The sequence below is a fragment of the Pezoporus wallicus genome, unplaced genomic scaffold (genome assembly GCF_028554395.1).
Source record: "Pezoporus wallicus isolate ANWC-B61680 ecotype Strahan unplaced genomic scaffold, APGP_CSIRO_Pwel_v1 scaffold_13239, whole genome shotgun sequence".
Taxonomy (NCBI): domain Eukaryota; kingdom Metazoa; phylum Chordata; class Aves; order Psittaciformes; family Psittacidae; genus Pezoporus; species Pezoporus wallicus.
In genome coordinates this window covers 6,643,731-6,663,529 of record NW_026642052.1, presented here as the reverse complement: position 1 = coordinate 6,663,529, position 19,799 = coordinate 6,643,731, and the positions used below count along the sequence as shown (strand labels likewise).

General features: G+C 36.9%; 1 protein-coding gene across 4 annotated transcripts in view; it reads right to left on the bottom strand.

Moving 5' to 3' along the window:
* The window catches only part of LOC130608594 (complement C1q tumor necrosis factor-related protein 7), a 117,674-nt gene that overhangs the window by 25,504 nt on the left and 72,371 nt on the right, over positions 1-19,799 (bottom strand). For all 4 annotated transcript variants that reach the window (XM_057426619.1, XM_057426613.1, XM_057426614.1 and 1 more), the window contains 13 exons: positions 18,911-19,087; positions 18,585-18,735; positions 17,094-17,230; positions 16,268-16,399; positions 14,267-14,476; positions 12,117-12,223; positions 9,086-9,226; positions 8,515-8,671; positions 7,384-7,619; positions 6,294-6,471; positions 4,413-4,569; positions 3,166-3,313; positions 750-888 (listed from right to left, as the gene is read on the bottom strand). In XM_057426619.1, the coding sequence (XP_057282602.1) occupies positions 750-888; positions 3,166-3,313; positions 4,413-4,569; positions 6,294-6,471; positions 7,384-7,619; positions 8,515-8,671; positions 9,086-9,226; positions 12,117-12,223; positions 14,267-14,476; positions 16,268-16,399; positions 17,094-17,230; positions 18,585-18,735; positions 18,911-19,087 (2,070 nt within the window). The remainder of the gene's footprint in view (positions 1-749; positions 889-3,165; positions 3,314-4,412; positions 4,570-6,293; positions 6,472-7,383; positions 7,620-8,514; positions 8,672-9,085; positions 9,227-12,116; positions 12,224-14,266; positions 14,477-16,267; positions 16,400-17,093; positions 17,231-18,584; positions 18,736-18,910; positions 19,088-19,799) is intronic.

The window sequence follows — 19,799 nt, the reverse complement described above, 5'->3', positions numbered from 1 at the left end:
AACACAAAACCCTTTCATGCAAAGTGACTAAAGTCTATAAAATAACTTCTGTAAGTCTTACTTGCATATGGCAAGGGTGGTCATTTTAAGCAAAAGAATCTGAGACAGATCAAAAAGAGACTGAAACACCGAGCGTTTTAAAGTGGGGTTTTGTTGAGCAAAGTATATATATTTAAGAATACAATAAAATTCTATTTCTTTGTAACATAATAAAGAGTAGGAAAACTGTAACACAGCAGAGTAACCTAGGCAGCTGTACTGTAAAGATGATTCATTTACACAATTTCAGCTACGTAAACAGCTCCTCAATTTGATGTTCAGATAAGCTGCAACTTCTACAACACACTAGATCTCTTTGTGCAGTTGTCACTATGAGCAACTTACTATTTAATACCATACAAGTGCACTGGGAATACTCCTGCCCCTTAAGGAAACAAACTCAAAACCTGTATTTTTTTTTTTAATTTATAAATTAATCAGTTTGCATATTCCCTTATACCTATTTTTCACCATTAAAATATTACTGAATGGATTAATAAATCATACTCATTAATAATTAAACCACTACTAAATGGATTAATAGATCATATTTTAGTAAACATTTTGCTTCTTAACACTCACACAAGTATGTCCATAACAGATTGAAATGCTACTACCTCCCTGGCATTCATGCAGATTGCCTGGGAAGGTACTGGTGAGTAGCTGTTTCACAGCTTCATTATCCCTACAGCTCTGCAAAAGCCACTTACCATGATCAACTGCATCAGAGCTGCATTGCTTGGGTCATTTGGATCAAGTTTTGCTTCCGCTGCCCACTTAGCTAGTTTCTTCATGTCAGTTAAGCCTGATGTGCCAATGGATGCAATAGCATCGATATTTTTTAAAGCACTAAAAAGACAGAATTGACTCCACTTATACCATGCATATGATTGAGCAATAATAACAATTGGAAAAAAAAAAAAGAAAAAAGAAAAAAGAAGTATTTAATCCAATCTTAGGAAAAAAAAAACAACACAAAAACCAAAACCAAAAGTTCCCACAACCTGAGTAGTAAATTCCACTACACACTTCTTAATTGCAGCTTTGTGAATGAAGGAATGATGAATTGCAAAGGAAAACAATGGGGAAATGCAAAGGAAAACAATGGGGAAATACAAAGGAACTGGTGGAAAAGAACTTTTATATAAGGTAATAAGGTGCTTATTGATACATCTGTGATACACCTACAGTATTCCATGTTGCTTCCTTGTAAAGCATGAAATGTAGCATGAAATATTTGGCAATCCATACTGAAACATAATTTTCAGATACAGTCCTCGCTTGCCCCCATGTCTTTGATCTGTACCCTGGATGGCTTACTCAGAGCTGCACTGTAGTCTTGGCCCTTCCCTGGTGTTTCTGGATAGATCCTGGGGCCCGATTCCTCCTCTTGCCATGTCGGGACTTCTGCCAGTAGCCTGCTCTGCCTGTCATGTTCAGCCCCTGTAAGACTGCATGCTGGCTGGCAAGGACACTAACTGCTGGGACACCCTTCTTCAGCCTTCACCTTTGTGGCGTAGCCTTGCTTTTGGCCCTCCCTGACACTAAGAGTCCCAGTTCCACTCCTTATCCTTTGGACACTTCTGCTCACTTTATTAGACTCACAGTAGGCAAAGAACTATGGTAGCTAGTACGAAGGCCATTTGTACATTGACTTGCCAGCCAGGCTTCTGGCGTCTTCTCACAAAAGCCATCCCTGAAGCCCCTCCACTACCAAAATCTTGCCACATAAACCCAATACACCAGGGCATGCATGTTATTAATCAAACACCACAGAGGGTGAATGTTGCCCTTTCTTTTTTTAGGGGTGATAATTTGAGTCTTTGATCTCTGCTTAGCTGAATATTTTCAAGAAAGCTTTAAGAGCTTATGGATCCTTCTCACCTTGGTTAGAATCAGCCAAATATCCAGCAGTTACTGGAGCAGGAGGTAAAGTGGTAACATGGAGGTTTTATCTTTAGGCATCAGTCCTGACAAATGCCACTGAATCACAGTTGTGCTGAAAAGCTAATGGGCAGCAAAAACTAACTTTAGGCATGAAAAGCTGTCTCACAGCAAACAATGGAAAGTCACAGATGACTGAATCACCCTTTAGAGATGAATAAAGAATCTTTTACAGCTAACTTCTGAAATTCCCCATTTTTCCATTTACTACAGTGATTAGTCTCCAGAGTTTAAAGTTAGCCTTTGGGAATACATCTTTATGTTTTAATCTTACTGAAGTCAGCAGGTTATTCACACACTGATGAGAAAATTACTTTCACATTTGCAGCTTGGGTCAAAAGTAGCAACATACTGATTTGGATGCCAATGTCTAACCTCTAAATAAATAAAAACCTGTCAGAATCTAATCAGCTGGAAAAGGTACTTGCTCAGTGTTAATAAGCTCAGGAAAACTCTTAAGGCTTTACAGTGAAGCTACCTGAAGACATTACAAATGCAGACTTTAAGTATCATTTGCTTGACTTTATTGCAATTATATAAAAGCAACAAGATGGACAAATCATCTACAATACTCAATTTGCAGCCACAGGCCAAATTAGATTGTTTTGAATGGAATAATATACTCATTTCTGCATGTCAATACGCTTCTGGTAGAGAAAAATCAGGAAAAACTATTATCTTGGAATGATTCGACAGACGAGAATTTTTCACTGATTAGTTCACTAACAGTGTCAAGACCCTACACTAACTTCTACGGCTTTTATAGCGTACCCTTTATTATTAATTATAGAGAAGGCAGTTAAAGCATGTGTCCCAATAGCCTCCCCAAATACACTTCAGATTAAGAAAAAGCTGGAGCTTCTGTTCTGAGCAAAATTACAGGAAATTTCCTTGCCAGTACAGACATTTTCTATTAGAAAATCATAAAAGTGTATTAATCAGCTTGAGTTTAACTTTAATATTGTTGATAATTAACATACTGAAAGATTAAATTTCTAATTAAAACCTGTTTACCAAAACTGTGTACCCTAAGACATCTGCAGGGAGTTACAGCGCAAAGTAAAATATCTATACTTAAGGAAAAAAGATTATGATAATCCTTGTTTATGAAAGCTTTGTTTTTTTTTAAAATAGTAATATAATCAGTTTCCCCTGAATCACTGAAAATTCCTATCATATTACCTTGAAATGCCTGTGTTTTGCTGAGACACTGGAGGAACTAGGGGGATTCCTTTTTCTCCAACCGCCCAAGAGACACTATTAGATACTTTCCCAGAGGTCATTAAAGTCATCCTGTTGCTACCATCAGCTTCAAATGAAAAGGATACACCTATCAAGGGACAAAAAAACCCCAAAGTAGTACATTTATGCATTCAAACACAATGTCTGAACATTTTTAAAAAAATGCATCCTTAAAATAAGTAGTCAATGAGAACAATCAGAGTAATCTCCCCAAGGAAGTGGTGGACTCCCCAGCGTTGGACGCTTTTAAGATTTGGCTGGACAGGGCACTGAGCCAGCTAGGTCATGGCCAAGAAAGGTTGGATCAGATCATCCTTGAGGTCCCATCCAACCAGTTATTCAACACTTCTGTGAAATAAGCTTTGTCTTTATATAAATGGAGAAATGTCAAATAACTTGATTCTGCTCTACATAAAGAGTGAAGGAGTCTGTTCCACGGAGTCTTCCACAGAAAGGCTTTCCATTTGGGTTGGAAGGAAAGGCTAATCCCTGAAAACTACGTCAAAAGCTTTTTTTTCTGCTTCACAGACACGGCCTAATATTTCTGGTAGTTTCCCAGTTCAGCATACTGCTATTAATGGAACAGAAATTCAGAGTCAAGAGAATAATGCATGACTAAAAATTCAGTCCTAAAGCTTTGTGACTGCATGTACAGTCATCACGGCCAGTGACACAAACATATTTGTTTGAATGATTTTTTTACCACATTTCTTTCCTCCACATTGTTTATTTATTATTCTGCTCTATCTGCATTTCATACATGGCAAACTTATGCAAGTCAGTCATCTCATAATGCTGTTCAAGCCCATATAAACTTGAAAGTTCCATATGCTACTATGTATTATTCCTGATTCCAGTTTTCCTCTCTCTCCCTTGTTTTATCTTTCCAATGTCCCAGGGATAAAATGTGTTGCAGGATTTCAACAAGGCAAATACGAAGACAGAAATTTACTCTGCATATACATTTTTATAGCCAGTCCTTCAGTGGTATAAAACATTAACATCACTGGAGCTATACCGATTAACATCACATGCTTGCTCTGCAGTGTCAGAGGCCTGACTATTTAAGTACTTAAAAAAACCCCACTCTTAGCAGAATTTACTCTGAAACTTACACCAGCCTGTTATTGCTACATGGTTTCAGTGAAATAAGAAACACTGAACTGAGAAAGACAAAGAGACCCTACCACTCCCAACTCCTTCATGGTCCAACATCACACGCTGACTGCTGCTGAACTCAATTTCTTCTATAGGAGCACTGCCTGTCAGAATTGTAGTCTCAGGAACAGGTATGAACACTTCAGCCAACAAGGTGGTACTGCTCATACCCGTTGTTTCATATATCTAGAAAAAAACACGGGGACAGACATAATAAAACCAGAGGTACTCATGAGAAGTTGAAAACATACTGCAGAATATCTGAACAAATGATTTTACTATTACTTAAGCATGAAATAATTAAGAAAACTGTATTAATTTACCTTCTGAATTCCCCAATTAGCAGATATTTCAGCTACCAGCAGCTAACTTGATCTGAATTCTTCCTAGAAGTATATTCTGCTCACCTTTATAAAGCATCATAAAACAATATAACAAACTCCAGGCTTATAAAGAACACCACTGTACAATAAGTAACTGCTTGTGACAGTCATTGGCACCAGGTAAAGATGCCAAAGGGATTCTGCCTCACTAATTCTCCCTTATCATGAAAGGCAGATTATAAGGTACACAGCGCCTGTTCTGGCAGTATTGCAGGATGCTTTCCTCTTCTCTGGCCAGTTGCAGGCTCAGAGTGACATTAATGATTTCTCCATTCAGATGTTTGACCAGCAGGTCAAAGGAGGTGATCCTGCCCCTCTACTCTGCTCTCGTGAGACCTCACCTGGAGTATTGTGTGCAGTTCTGGTGTCCTCAACATAAAAAGGACATGGAACTGTTGGAACAAGTCCACAGGAGGGCCACGAGGATGATCAGGGGTTGGGGCTGTTCAGCCTGGAGAAGAGAAGGCTGTGTGGAGACCTCATAGCAGCCTTCCAGTATCTGAAGGGGGCCTATAGGGGTGCTGGGGAGGGACTCTTCATTAGGGACTGTAGTGACAGGACGAGGGGTAACAGGTTAAAACTCAAACAGGGGAAGTTTAGATTGGGTATAAAGAGGAAATTCTTTCCTGTTAGGGTGGTGAGGCACTGGAATGGGTTGCCCAGGGAGGTTGTGAATGCTCCATCCCTGGCAGCATTCAAGGCCAGGTTGGACGAAGCCTTGGGCGAGATGGTTTAGTGCAAGGTGTCCCTGCCCATGGCAGAGCAGTTGGAACTTGATGATCTTTAAGGTCCTTTCCAACCCTAACTATTCTATGATTCTATGATTCTTTTCCCTTTCAATCTGTGCATTACATAAATTGAGCAGCCAAGGGGTATACACCCTCCTCTGAACTACCAGCAATAAGTTACTTAACAGGAGAAGTAGAATCCTGACCATATTCCTCTGAAAAATATACTGTATTGGCCCTGAAAATTCATGTGACTCATTCATTAATTCTTGCTTGGAATAGAGGTGGTAGTGGTTTGACTTAAATGCACTGCTGACCAAGTCAAGTGCAGTTATGGACATTACTAGCAATGATTTTTTTTTTTTTAATTATACACCTCCAGCAAACGTTATGATGATTTTGCTGTGTGGACAATAATGTCTTAAGAAGGCCATTTTGGCAAGTTCACCTGCAACTTGTATCAGTTCTTCTAAAACTAAGAGGCTGCTTCTGTAACACATTTAACCATATGTCCCAATTACTTCCTTTTCCCCATGCTGCCCATAGTCACTTCATATATAACATGCGTGCATACACACACACATACATATAAATGTACGTATAAAGAACAAGCATCAAAAATGTAGCAAAAAAGTTAAAAGTTTGTGATTGGAGAAACAAGGAAGGGATACAAGACTGATGATTTACAAAGGGTTTTTCAGTCTTTACAACACTACCATAGAGCAAAAGACAAGCATTATAAGAGTAATTACATTTCATATTATCTTTTTAAAAGTTTCTATGATAAACCATTATCTACCTGCAGTTGCAAACTCTCTGGCCAATTGAATATTTGTAAATTGAAAATCTGTCCAAAGTGAACTCTGAAATCTGAACTTATTGGTCGGGTAACGGTCCTTGATACTTCTTTGGAGTTGAAAAGGACTTTTATAAAAGCTGAGCGTTTCTTCACATCTTCTCGTCGCAAAACTTCAGCTCTGTAAATATGTCAAACAAGCTGTCATATAATTTTTAATAACTTTTTTATTCCTTGGTTATGTTTAATGAGAATCTGATTCTGCAAGTGTAAACAGAAGTTGCCTAAATTAAAATGGTATTCTAAAAATGTCACTAGTCAGGAATGACTTTAAAACTATTATTTAACAGTTGCTTTATCTTCTCATGAATACAATATGATTTAAAAATTAACAGGTCACATTTCAGATCCACTAAAGCCACCTCCATATAAAAGGAGTTATATAGGGAAACAAGATTTCCTTTTACTCCTTTCCTCCAAAACACAACGAATAATATCAAATTAAGATTTAAGTTTTTAGCTGCTGGGAATGAAAGAGTCAAGCAATATTCCTTGATGAGGTTATCTGCTGAATAAATACAAAACAAAGGAGTTTTTGCAAAGAGTAAAATCTACTAAATCTATGTTAAATTGTGTGTGTAAATGCAGAAATCAACACAAACAAGTAAATCTATTTATTTTATCCACACTGAAATCTCTGGTTTACTACATTATTTCCTTACTTTCCCTTTGTTGACTGTAGCAGAGAACTGGTGTAAAGGACTAGCTAGTGAGTGTGGTACTCCCAAAAGTGACCTAGACTCTACACTGAAAAGATCTTCCTTATATACACACACCACTGTTCCATGCAGATGTTCAAGGAACATCAGAAGGTTCAATGGGAACGGGCAGACATACATTCTCCAAGCCACTATATACAAGGTTATATGTGACTTGAAAACAAACTAAGTTGTATCAACTTCAGAGAGCAGTTTTATCACTAGGCTAAAGAAAGCGGTGAGCACATGCTTCTGAAGTTGTACAATCCATCAGTTAATAAATAACACCAGAAAAGTCACAAAGAAAATAATCTGCAGGTCACCATCAATCTTACCGAGGACACAGCTCGGTTGGAGTTACGTTTCCCGACAGCACCAGCTCAGGGATTAGAGCAGGCTCTCCAGGTTTCCTTCTGCAGTTGTCAGCTTTTTCTCTAACCTGCTGTTCAATGTCCAGACTATTGGCCATTTTAGGTGGGATGGGTTTTACACGTTCCTCACCAAGATCACAATCTTCATCTGATTCTTCCTCTTCATTAATGCCTTTTTTCTTCTTTTTCTTTTTGGATTTCTGCATATAAAAATAACAATGTTCTTCCTGAACTTGTTTCAATCGCTACAGTTTTTTTCCCTTGTTCTCTTGATTCACAAGTGATAAATGTGTGAGAAATGACTGTGTAATTTTAAAATCACAACACACAAAAATGACATTTCTCTTACACTACAGTACTACTTCAGATTCAGAATCCAGCACTGCATTCCATTCATATGTTTCAACATATAATGTGCTTCAAACAAAACATTTATTTAACCTTCTCAACCAACTTACAAAATAAACATGTTTCTTGAACGTTCTGGCTAGCAGCCGACTTCTTATTTAGCCTCCGTTACCATATGTATTCTGTCAGGACTGAAGAAGGGTTATTCAACCAGCAGACAGAACTCTTCAAGACACATTGTCTGCATACACACTGCTGAAGTGAATGCACATGTGCCACAAACTCCAGTGCACAAGCTTTGTAGCTTAGCATTAAACAATTCAGTTTTGGGATATTCCAAAACTGAAATTTACATGAGATAACATCAACTGCTTGTTCACTAGAAACATCACATAGTCACTTTGCTTCACCATGCACACAAAATTCATCCATGTTTTTGTTTACAAAGGCATGAATTTAATGGGAATGCAGCAAAACTATTAAATTTAAAGAACTGCTGAAGTGCTGAAAATCAGTAGCAGGAGACAGTGCTCAAAAAAACTTGGTTTTAATTTTAATTAATTCACAATTAATTTACTAACAAATTCTAAGTAGACAGAATGTGTCCAAATACATCAGAAAATTTATGCATAACTACCCTGAAATTGACTCTTCTGTATTAGAAGAACAAATTTTCATAAGGACAATTTTTTTCACACATTTAGCAAGTTTTAATGTTTCTTGTAAAACTGAATGATTTAAACAGACCTGTGTTTTCTTCCACAATTTCCACTCTTTTAGCTCAGTTTTATACTCCTCCATTTTCTTTTCATATTCTTCCATGTATTCTTCTAGCAATTCATTTACCTCAGCTTGAATTTCTGCTTCATATGCTTCTTCATCTAATCTCTGATCAACCTGTTCCCTTCAAAACAAGTTATCAACATGTTGCATAAATTAACATAAGGGCTACAATTAAGTCTGTAATATGTATCATAAGTCTACTTCTCCATGAATTAATTTTGTTAGATCAAAAGTGTGTTCTATTTAAAAATACCAGCATAGACAGTCTAAAAGCTGACAGCAGTCACTATCCAGAATGGATATCATACCATTAGCCTGTAGAAATTCCTTTCTGTTACAGTAATTACTTGTTATTTTAGCCTTCCTTCCTCCACAAACTCAACAAGAATAGTGGCAGGCTCAACCAGTGCTAGACACTAATCAAATTCTTACTTCTGCACCCTTCATACCAGAATTTTAAGGTCCCAAATCAACTAATCTTACTAAGACTCTGCTGCGGGCAAATGAAGTATAAAAAAGCATTATCAAAACATACTTCCTCAAGCAAAGTTTCATGGGTGTGTTAGTAAACTTCTGAAAGTCACGGAGGGATTTAATTTGTTTCCAAACTTTTATAATGGACTTAAGCAACATTCTGTCTTTTTCTTGTTCAGCATCACGAAGTCTTCTGGTTTGTCTAGAAACATACATACATATGCACAAAATCAATCAGAATTTTATAACTCAGTGGAACAACAGAGTGAAAACGTGCAACAGCAAAAGCCAAGTGATGCGGGTTTCAATTTGACTGATGGCTGCAGTGGTTTAAATCCAAAGAGCGTAAAACCCAAGCTTGAAGATGGCAGGATTTGATTTCCTTCTGTACTCCAGTCTCTTGCATTTTGGACAATCTGACTTCAATTACAGCTCATTCTCCAGAGATCCCAAAGTTTTCTGAAATGCTTACTACAGCTGTACATCATTAAAAACATTTTAACGTCAATTCATGTAAACAACAGCCCAAGAAACCTACACTGCTGCTATGAAGTAATGCTTATTACATTGTACATTACAAAATATGTTTTAAACTTAACATGCCTCTAGCTCCAGTAAAACGGGCTTGCAGAGATGAAGTAATGCAGCAAACTATAAAGTAATTTAAGTCCTCTGACAGCCCTACAAGATTCTTAACAAAATTAACAAGGCTTTTTTTTTTACTCAGAATTGGTATTTCACATTTTCAGCCTCTCATCTGTTTGTAAAAGAGCTATTCATTAACACTTTTAATGACCATAACACAGTTCCCATGCAAATGTCCATGCAGCACAAGCACAGACTGTTTCCAGTACCAGTTTCCAGTACCATCTTGGTAGCTAAACATGCCTAATAAAAAGAACGTGATTTAAAAAAAACCCAAAACAATAGAAGATGTAACACATTACTGTTTGTAATATTCAGAGAATGTGGAAGACAGAGAGGGTGAGTTAGAGCTGAAAAAAGAAATACATCTTACATTATTTAAAAGCATAAACAAATTTAGTAAACACAATAAATAAAGAAGAAATACAGACTTTCCAGAAAGGGATACTCCTCCAATTCATCAGCTAGCAGTCTGAGTGTTACTTATCCACGCGGCTTAACAACCTTTTCTTCATCTACCAGATGAAGCTAGAAGATGAAGCTTAAAGACACGAGGATCATACAGATCAGTAATAACACTTATTTAATGTACACAATTTGGAAGCAGGACCTTTCAGTAGAGTATCACCCCTGCTAAAACACATCAGCCAGAAGAGCCTTGAAACCTGCAATCCACAGCATACGCTGGCTTCCTCTTCCACAAACAAGGTCAGGAGGACTGAAATTGCTAATCTGCAAATATCTTCTGTATTCAGATGACATTTCTTACTCAAACCAATGGAAAACTACAACTCTGATCGTCAGACAGCAAACAGTACATATCACTTATGTTGTTGGAGGGTGGAGGAAGCAATTAGATGATTTTCCATGCTACACTCTTCACATCTGTAATTTCTCATGAGTGTACTACATTGACCATCAGGGAAATGCAGTGTTAAAAGAAAGACAAGGCAGGTCAGATGTTTTTACCAACATATGCAGTCCAAATTAGTATTAAGCATCATGACAGTAAAAATTCCTGAAATCATCTGAGCTTTGTATGTGTAACAGCTTCCAACAACAGAGCTGGAGCCAGAAAGAATTACAGATATGAAAAGCCCTAGAATAATCCCAGCCAAACTCATCTCACATTACTTACACAACTCTGATCTCACTGATTTCAACTGAGGCTCTCCCAGTTCATTATAATGTGACACTAAACTAAATCATTCACGGTCTAGAAAAACACTTAAGAAACTCAGAAGGAATATTTTATCTAATTAAGATCAACCATCAAGCAAGTCCCAGAGTTGGTGCCAAAATCCAAGAATCTCATTTCCACGGTGAACCTTCTCATTACTATTCTCATATTTTTCCTGGTGAGAGACCCTGTCTCCAAAGTACCATGTGGTAACTGCACACCTCCTGCTCCTACTCCTCTAGCAGATGTGTTAAGAAAATACTAATAAAAACTACTCCCTTTTCAATGGACGGAAGACTTTGTCCTTCAGTATAAAATCGTATGTTATAAATTCTCTATGTCCTGTACAAATACTAATGCATTACAAGACAGCGCGCTTGAAGGATGAAAATCTGAAGAACCAATTCCCAAACTAAGAGCAGTGACTGGATGAGTAAGTGTAAGCAAATGTAAATTTCAAGGCTGAAAGCAGAACTGTTATTAAAGATTTCTTAAAATACTGCATTATCGTGTAACCCATGACATAATCTAAGCTTCTGTTTCTTTAATATATTACTGCCTACTTTCAGATTGTGAAAAGCTGATAGATTTTTATTAATTATCTACAAGTTCAAAGGATGTTCAGCACAGATCTCCAAAATAATTTAATTTTGAGCATACTGCTTACACTTACAGTTCACCACTGTCCATCTGTCAAAAATAATACTAACTTTGACTGCCAAGCCAAGAACTGTATATTTTTGCTACACATTTACTGTCCAAGAAAAATAACTAATTTTGTAAAACAAAATTCTACCATTTTATGTATATCAACCCATTGGCAAAAATATGGCCAAAATACCTAAGAATGGGAAGTGAATCAAGAACACTTATGTAATGAGTGTGACAAAGGAAAAAGACTCAGGTTTTTGTCTGTTCAGAAAATTATGCCACCTGCATTGTTGTGAGAGCTTCGTGCATCCCACTGGTATCTATTGAAAGCTCAGTTGAATTTTAATTGTGCAAAACACACCAGTAAATAGTTGCTACATAATTAATAAAAGGCAATCAGATTAGACTTTCTGAATCAATATTTCAGCCTAAACTGTATTTTCTTTATAATTTTTCTTACTTAACCAATCAATAAGAACTCTTAAGCCCTGAAAATGTTCTAGAGCAATTTACAGCAGAATTTAAAGGTCTGCCATGAATCATATTTTATACTAGCATGGAAAACAAAAAAAGGAATGCAGTTTTAAAAAACAGTGATTTAATGATCCATACCTACCTGATCTCAATTTTGTATTCAGGTATGCTCTGCTGTGCCACAGGTCTAGGAACACCAGCATCACCACTATCTATGCCAGATTGCACCGCATTCCTCAAAACATGCAGCTTAAACACACAAATAACAGATAGTTTGACATTTATAAGGCATACAGTGCAATGCATCTTGACATGAAAGAGCTAGTTATTACATAACCAAAACCTCTGACTTGTCTTGATTCCATATTCACAGGGTTTTGCCATGTCTGTGAGGTGCTGATTCTTCAAGATGAAATTCTAATTAGGAACCTTGAATGTATGAGGGAGATACTGACTTCATCACTGTGACAGATCTAAACAATGAGAAAAGACCATCGGGGGATTATTCTGAAAGCTCAGGAATTTAAGGGGTAAAAAAATCCCCATAAAAATCCACCTTTTACGAGGACTAGGAAGAGCCGCTAGAGGTAACCCTAGCAAAATCAATAAACAACAAAAATGAGCGGATTGGGGTTTGATGATTGTATTAAAGAAGCTGGGTACCTTGCAACAAAGCACTTAAATATAAAATACTGCATGCAACAACTGGGAGAAGGTCCAAGGATGAGACAGAACTGGAAACAATGGTACAGTTCAAATGGACTTTTGAAGCCATACTGTCGAGACAAGAGGCCACCCCTTCAACTAAGGTTTGAAAATAGGCATCAGATGATTACATGGAGGATAGACACCTAGTTTAGGAGAATGCAAAAATATACATGGCTGTGAAGACTAGAGAATGAGAATGTAGAGGACTGGCTGGAAGAAGAGAAAATAAGGAACAGCAGTGGGAAATAAAGGAGCAAAGATTTTTGAAACAAATCTATCAAACTGGAGAGATAACTGGAGAGCAGGAAACATACAGCTGAAAACATGTAAGGGCAACTACAAAATGAAACTCACTGGTATAAAAAAGAAATTGAAAGAAATTTTGAAAGAAAGAGTAACTGAGCACATGGAAAGCTGCTAGTGCCATCTGGGGCACAGAGAGCATGTTTTATAAATGGAGACAGGAAGTGAAGTTTCTTTACCCTGCCAAAATGAGGATTGAAAGGTAATGTATTTTAAGATACAAAGAAAGAGCAAGAATCAGAAGTGGATAAGGAGAGGTCCACTGGGGCATGGTGGGAAAGGAGGGGAAGAGGGAAGAAGGGCTTAAGAACTACCTGGCTGCAACAATCTGGTCATTAAGGATGGACACCTAGTTAGACTAGAGAGGTGACAAGACTCTTAGAGGAGACAAGTTTTAAAACCACCTGTCAGTAACAGAACGGAAGCTAAAATACCTTATTGTTAAAATCCTTTTACGAAAAATACATTATGTAGTTGCCCACAATACTGACAATGTACTGTGGAAACACTCAGAAAGTCCCTTTGACACATAGATTCTTGTGATGCAGGCATAGAGAAGCCAAATATCCTCTTTCACTGTTTCATGTTAAACTAAAGACAACCCTTCAGAAGTAATGACAGACTAAAGTACACCAAAGAATTATTCTGAGACACTGCATGAAATATTTGTCCATCATCAGAACTATATCTAATGCTTTATACCAAACTTCAGAAGTATCTGTACAGCAGCTACTGACCCTCATTACACTAATATAACTTGCATGCAATGATTGTTTTTTTTCCTTATAATAGTCCTTTAAGGTAGAAAATCATCACCACCTTGAATTTACAGAAAACTGAATTTATATGTACTTAATGATCAAAGTAATTTTTTAACATAACAGCCCTACTACATAGAACTATATTGTATCACAGTATTTACCTCACATTTCTAAAGAATTATCTTATGTGAAATCTTAACTCTCATTCACTGGAAAACATTTTGGATACTCTAAGGAATACTCATGTTACTGTATTCTAACCATTATACTCCCTTTACCTCAGAACCTGCATAGAGCTCATTTTAATTAGAAGATCAAAAAGAAATTCATAACCTTAAAAAAATGCAGTTCTGCACTAAACACACAGCAACCTAGGCAAAATACTTCTGTTTTTATCTTCTGACAGAACCCTAGTTATTACATATGATTTTATCACTCTACTCCAAAGAAAAAAATCCAGCTTTTAGCTTAAACTGTCACATCATTATCTTAATCAGTTATGACAATGGAACAGAAATACCTTGTCTGTGAGAAGTTTGGTAAGATTCTTCTGTTTTCTTGCTAAATACTGGTCATATAACTGAGCCAATTTAGCTGCCAACACATGCTCACGGCTGAAACAGGGATGGTGGGTGAATATCAGTCCAGAAATATCAATATCCAATTGAAACGGGCCCTGAAAATCTCCAGGTCCAACAAGATACTGATTGGCAGCTGTCATTTTTACTGCCTGAATGAAAAAAAGAAGAAATGGATTTACAAACCCCGACAAACCAATTTTACAAAGAGATTCTATGACAGAAAATGACCCATTTAGCACTTCCTGCATCTAACTACTGACTCTTAAACTGTAAACACTTCTGTGGTAACCTCTTTGCTTTATTGACAACTGTGTGGCATAAAGCCACCATGGGTGTTTTACACAGCAGAACAGTGATAACCCATATGAGGCTGAAATAAGAAGTCACCCACCTGTATTACAGGTTTTGCTCAACAACTAAGACAATAACACTGAACTGGAAAAAGAAAGGCCTGCTAATTCTCTTTTTACCTGCTTGCTTAGTATAATTTTATTTCCTCCTAAAACTGAGCTCTAAGATAAACAGCCCAGTCAGTGAACTCAAGTTAGTGAAATCAGAAAAGCATTAGCAGTGCTTCCTGTCTGACTGCTGCTGCTCTTAGAATTCTTCAGAAGAGATTCATCACAGATATTCTGGTATCACAAATGATGAAGTTGTTAGTTCTGCAGTGTTCATTGCAGCCCCTTCATAAGAACTGGGAAAAGGGCTATTGAAAGGGGAATTCAGCTGTTGCATAGCTCTTTTATAGGGCTGGTATAAATGTCCACAAAACACACTTAAGTCCACCAGATCCTTCCACATTCAGGTCCTCATCAAAATGTTTAGTATGACATACTCTGTCATAAAAGTGACAGCTCTGAAATTCTTAAACTATATTTCTGCCCATAAAGGAGCCCCCAGGCTTAATCTTACTTACTTCTAAGCTTAATAATTTACTTTCAACGGTGATTTACGTGTCACTATTGAGGTAAACATGGTGTTCTTGTGTCCTGGTTGAAACATAAGCTCTCTTGACCTATCTTTACTAAGATCTATGCAGCAAACTCTTCCTGCATGCAGAAACAACCTGAGTAGATCTGTGGTATGGATGCATCCTGAAACTTGTGTATTTGTAACCAGCATCACTTAAAGGGCAACATTAAATCTCTATCAAGAAGAGCAGACAGAAACACTTGTGTGTCCCAAAACAGTAATCTAATTTAAAAAGTCAGTTTTTCCAATGGATAATAGAGTGCTAACAAGTAGAATAATTAAAGCTTGCTTAAAGCTTGGTGAATGGTTTTAACTGAAGCTTATTTTGACTTGTACTGACTGCATACTGTATCTGCTGTTTGCCAGGATAGGCATGCTGTGATCGAGAGAAAAACAAAAACAAAAAAAACAAAGCAAATCAAAACAAGAGCTGAACCAATGAAACATAACTCAAAATTGGTTGCTTTCTACATGAGCAAACTGCACATGAAGACTTATTCTGGAGGAGTTTCATCACTAAAACAACCACCACGTACATGCACTTTAATTATTTCTCTCTTACGCCGCAGAGAGCACCTCTGTCCTGATCTGTCTACCAGCTCCTAACAACAGGTGCTTTATAGACAGACTACTGTAGGAACTACCCTACTTTGGCATGAGAAAATCCAAGGGTGCCTCACAGAGACCTTAGTGACTCACAGACTTGAAGGAGTTTGTCATGGACTGTCACTTTACTGTTTTAACCGGTACTACTGGCTGAACAATTCATCCTTTAGCATGCATTATTTTAACAGAAAAATACAGGGGGAATATACTTGCAGAAGTAGATAACATTTAAAAGACTAGTTGTGGAACCCCCAAAAGCAGTCAGTATTCATGGCTCTTGGCACAAAACCCTAAAGCTCCTCAGGGCTGCTTGTGCAGAAGAACTGCGATATTGGGTGTCCACGTACACAAAATATACTTACCTTTACATACACTGTTTCAAGTTCTGGTGCAATGCCTTCTTCCAATGAGAATATTGGAGGCCTCGTAGAAGACTGTTTAATTGGATTAGGCAATGCTAAGATTTTACCATCATCACCAAACCACCCTTTCCCCTACAAATAAAAATGTAATTTAATATTGTTTCTTACTTTATATAGGCATAACTTGCAAATTTGTACTTCTTATGGTCACTTTTTATTCTACAACTGTTTTTCATGAACTGTTTGTGACTGAATTAACCAAAACCCTTCTAAGACACCAAAATGAAATCTTCAAATGTATTATAGGTAAGTTTTGAAATCTGAAGATCAAGAGCTTGCTCAAACTTTAAATGTACTGATTTTTCTCCTTCAACATTCAGTACTACAGATTTGAAAGGAAAAAACAGAAAGAAAATTCCATATTGCTTCCTTTTGTTAGTAAATAGCACAAGAGTGCCCATCTCTTGTGTAAGTCTTTATACTTACCACTAACACTCACAGCATTTTATAAAAAAACTAAATTACAATTGCCCCTATTGTAGTGTGGCACGGACAAGTGAAGTGATTTGCAACCCAGCAGGCTATGAGCAGGGCCAGGAAGACATCAGTTTTCTAAGATGCAGTCTGGTGCTCTGACTATTAGGATACACTAAAAATAGACTCCTACAAAAAATCAAAAATGTATGAAAATAAAAATTCCTGATGTTTTGATACTGCTAAACATTATAAAGATGAAAGCCCCATATTACTATGACCTACTTAGCTGTAACAAAATAAAGCACTGATAGTTTTAAAAAAGACAACTAAGAAGCTATCCATGACTTACTTGCTCCTGTCTGAGTATTCTGTTTTCTACAATATTTTGATTCGACTGTGATACAAAGGGCCTTTCACCTATGTAAAGACCTTCATCCTCAAGGTACCTAGGCTGCATGTCTCTAGGCATCTTCTCAGAAGCAGGCACTAATGAGAAATTAGAAAGAAAAGCATGTAAAATATAACTGGAGTTCTAGTTTATTCATTCTCTAAGAATCTGTGCCATTCTGAAAATGAATGGCAATGCATATTAAGCACGCTGTCTGGAATATTTTCCTAACTAGGAAAATAGAAGTAAGTATATAACCAGAACAGGTCCTTTTCTTAACCAGGATAGATTCTCAAATCTATCATAAACTTGTCACAAGTCTTCTAAGCAGATAATGAAAAAGTTCCTCACCAAAAAAAATACTTCAAATGACATAGTGGAGTTTTAATGGTTGCTTGTGTAACCCTGTAAAAAACTTTTAGCAGCAACAACTGACTAGACAAACATTACTAAGCCTTTCTCATATAAAGTGAAACTTTAACCAAGATCAATCTCAACCACTATTAAGTTCGTTTAAGCTACTATCACACAAACTACAGAACATGCATGAAAGTCATGTTAGCCCAAGAGCAGGTGGAATTCTTTAAAGCTTGGCTGCAGGATTATTTCACTGGTGTGTATGGGCTCAGTATTTTTCAAGAAGCAATCTCAAAACAGGGAGGGATTACACTGAGGGTTACAATAACAGCTATCCCCTACAGAACACAGTGGACCACACTGGAAAGGTCAGAATTTACAAGACAAAAAAAACCAAGTTACACAGTAAATATTTTGACATCACACTGCAAGCTGTGATGAGTCTGTTCTGGTACAAACCACAGAGACCCATTTCTATTTCTTCCAGTTCAAATGTTAAATAGCAAATGATATTCTAAAGTAATTTTTAGGACTTTACAGTTCTATGGGAATAAGGAGAAAAGGTCAGAGACATGATCAATGTTAACTATTTCCAATTCACAAAATCAGACTTTGAGAAAAGGGCCCCATGAATCACAAAAATCCATCTGTTACCTACGTGACTCTTGACAAACTTGCCACATGGCGAAAAACTGCAGATACGACCAAGGGAACAGTTATAATGTACAGAGCCACCCCTTGTGCCTAAATGAGTGTACCAATTAACCTGCTGCATGTTAAATAACGTAACAGCTAAACCCCCCTGAAAGAGGGGCCATCCATTACTACAGATGGCACTAAGGTAATTACTCCAGATCAACTGATATGCCCCGAGTTCACTCACTAGCGTACCAGCTGGTGACCTGCTGAGGTGTGCATGTCCCTAGTTAATCCATTTTGTCACACCTTTTCAGACTTAACTGGATGATCAGTGTCAGAGAACTGCAATTAAATCTCTGCTGTCAGAGACAGACTGATACAAGATTCTTCAGCAGATCAAAAAGTGCCACGATATGTAAAATCCAGGAACAAAATGGATAAGCACAATCTTCATACCTGCTAGCATGCTGGGAATGAAGAGAAACTCTTTTTCCTTTTTCAGCTGCTCAGAATAGTTTTCACAGTCAGGAGGTTCCATTACTAGAAAATCTTCAGCTGTCTGCCCTATAATGAATAAATCATCTTTAACCAGGCGCGCATCTTCATCCTACAGTTTAAGTGGAAACATCTCTGTTAGCTTCTCTATTTCTTAAAATGGAGATCTTTAGAAAGTATACCTTTAGAAGTTCTAAGGAAACAAAAGTTGCCATTTGGTATTAGATTATTAAAATTAATTCAAGAAGTCTAAATAAAAATATGAACATTTATTCTGTAGCTCACACCATTTCATCTTCCTCTTGTTCGCCCTCTTGGGTTTCTACACATTCTTCTTCTGCCTCCTCTTCTTCATTTAATGCATTCCTTCTCCTGGCTTCAGCTTTCATATTCTGTGGTTCAGCATCAAAATTGAAGGTAAAGAAATTATATGCTTCTTCAGCAGAAGGAAGATCATTCTGGTACTAAGAAAAAAGACAAAGGTACTTTAATATGACATTTATAAGAGATTTAGGGCAAATAAAGATATCTTTCAATTAATGACAGCAATAACAACATGTATAAATGCTTATCAGAGAATAATAATTGTTTTATCTCAGAGAGAACTCACCCAAACGCTGAAGCTGACCAAAATTTTTAAATGATACATGAAACTTACTCTAGTGCTACAGCACAATTTCATTAAATATTTCTTGCAATGTTTTATTACAGAAAGGTACTTGGTTTCATTTTAACCAGTCTTTTGTTTGACACATAAATGATTTGCAAATCAAAAATGCCAAAGTTTAAATTTTGCTAATGTTATTTTGCTAATGTTATTTTGTCTCTGAAGGAGCCAGGCCCCTTTAGTGTTAGGATGAATCCTCTAATATTAGAATTAATAATAGCATTTTGTGGCTAATAAATATCAATATACTAATCTGTAAATTGCTCTGCCAATTGGTGGCATTCAATAAGAAGGATTTAAACAGAAGAAACATTTTTGTTTCCAATCTCCAGTAATTATGTCCAAATGGATTCACTTAATTTTTTCTTTTTAAATCAAATGACCCAAAGCCATTCCTTCATTTTATGAAGGTTCCCTTTACATATTTCAATTGTTGGAATATACTGTTCATGATTTTTTTTAATTAAATAAATCCCTCTCCACTGCTTAAGACTGAATTCTGCCTGATG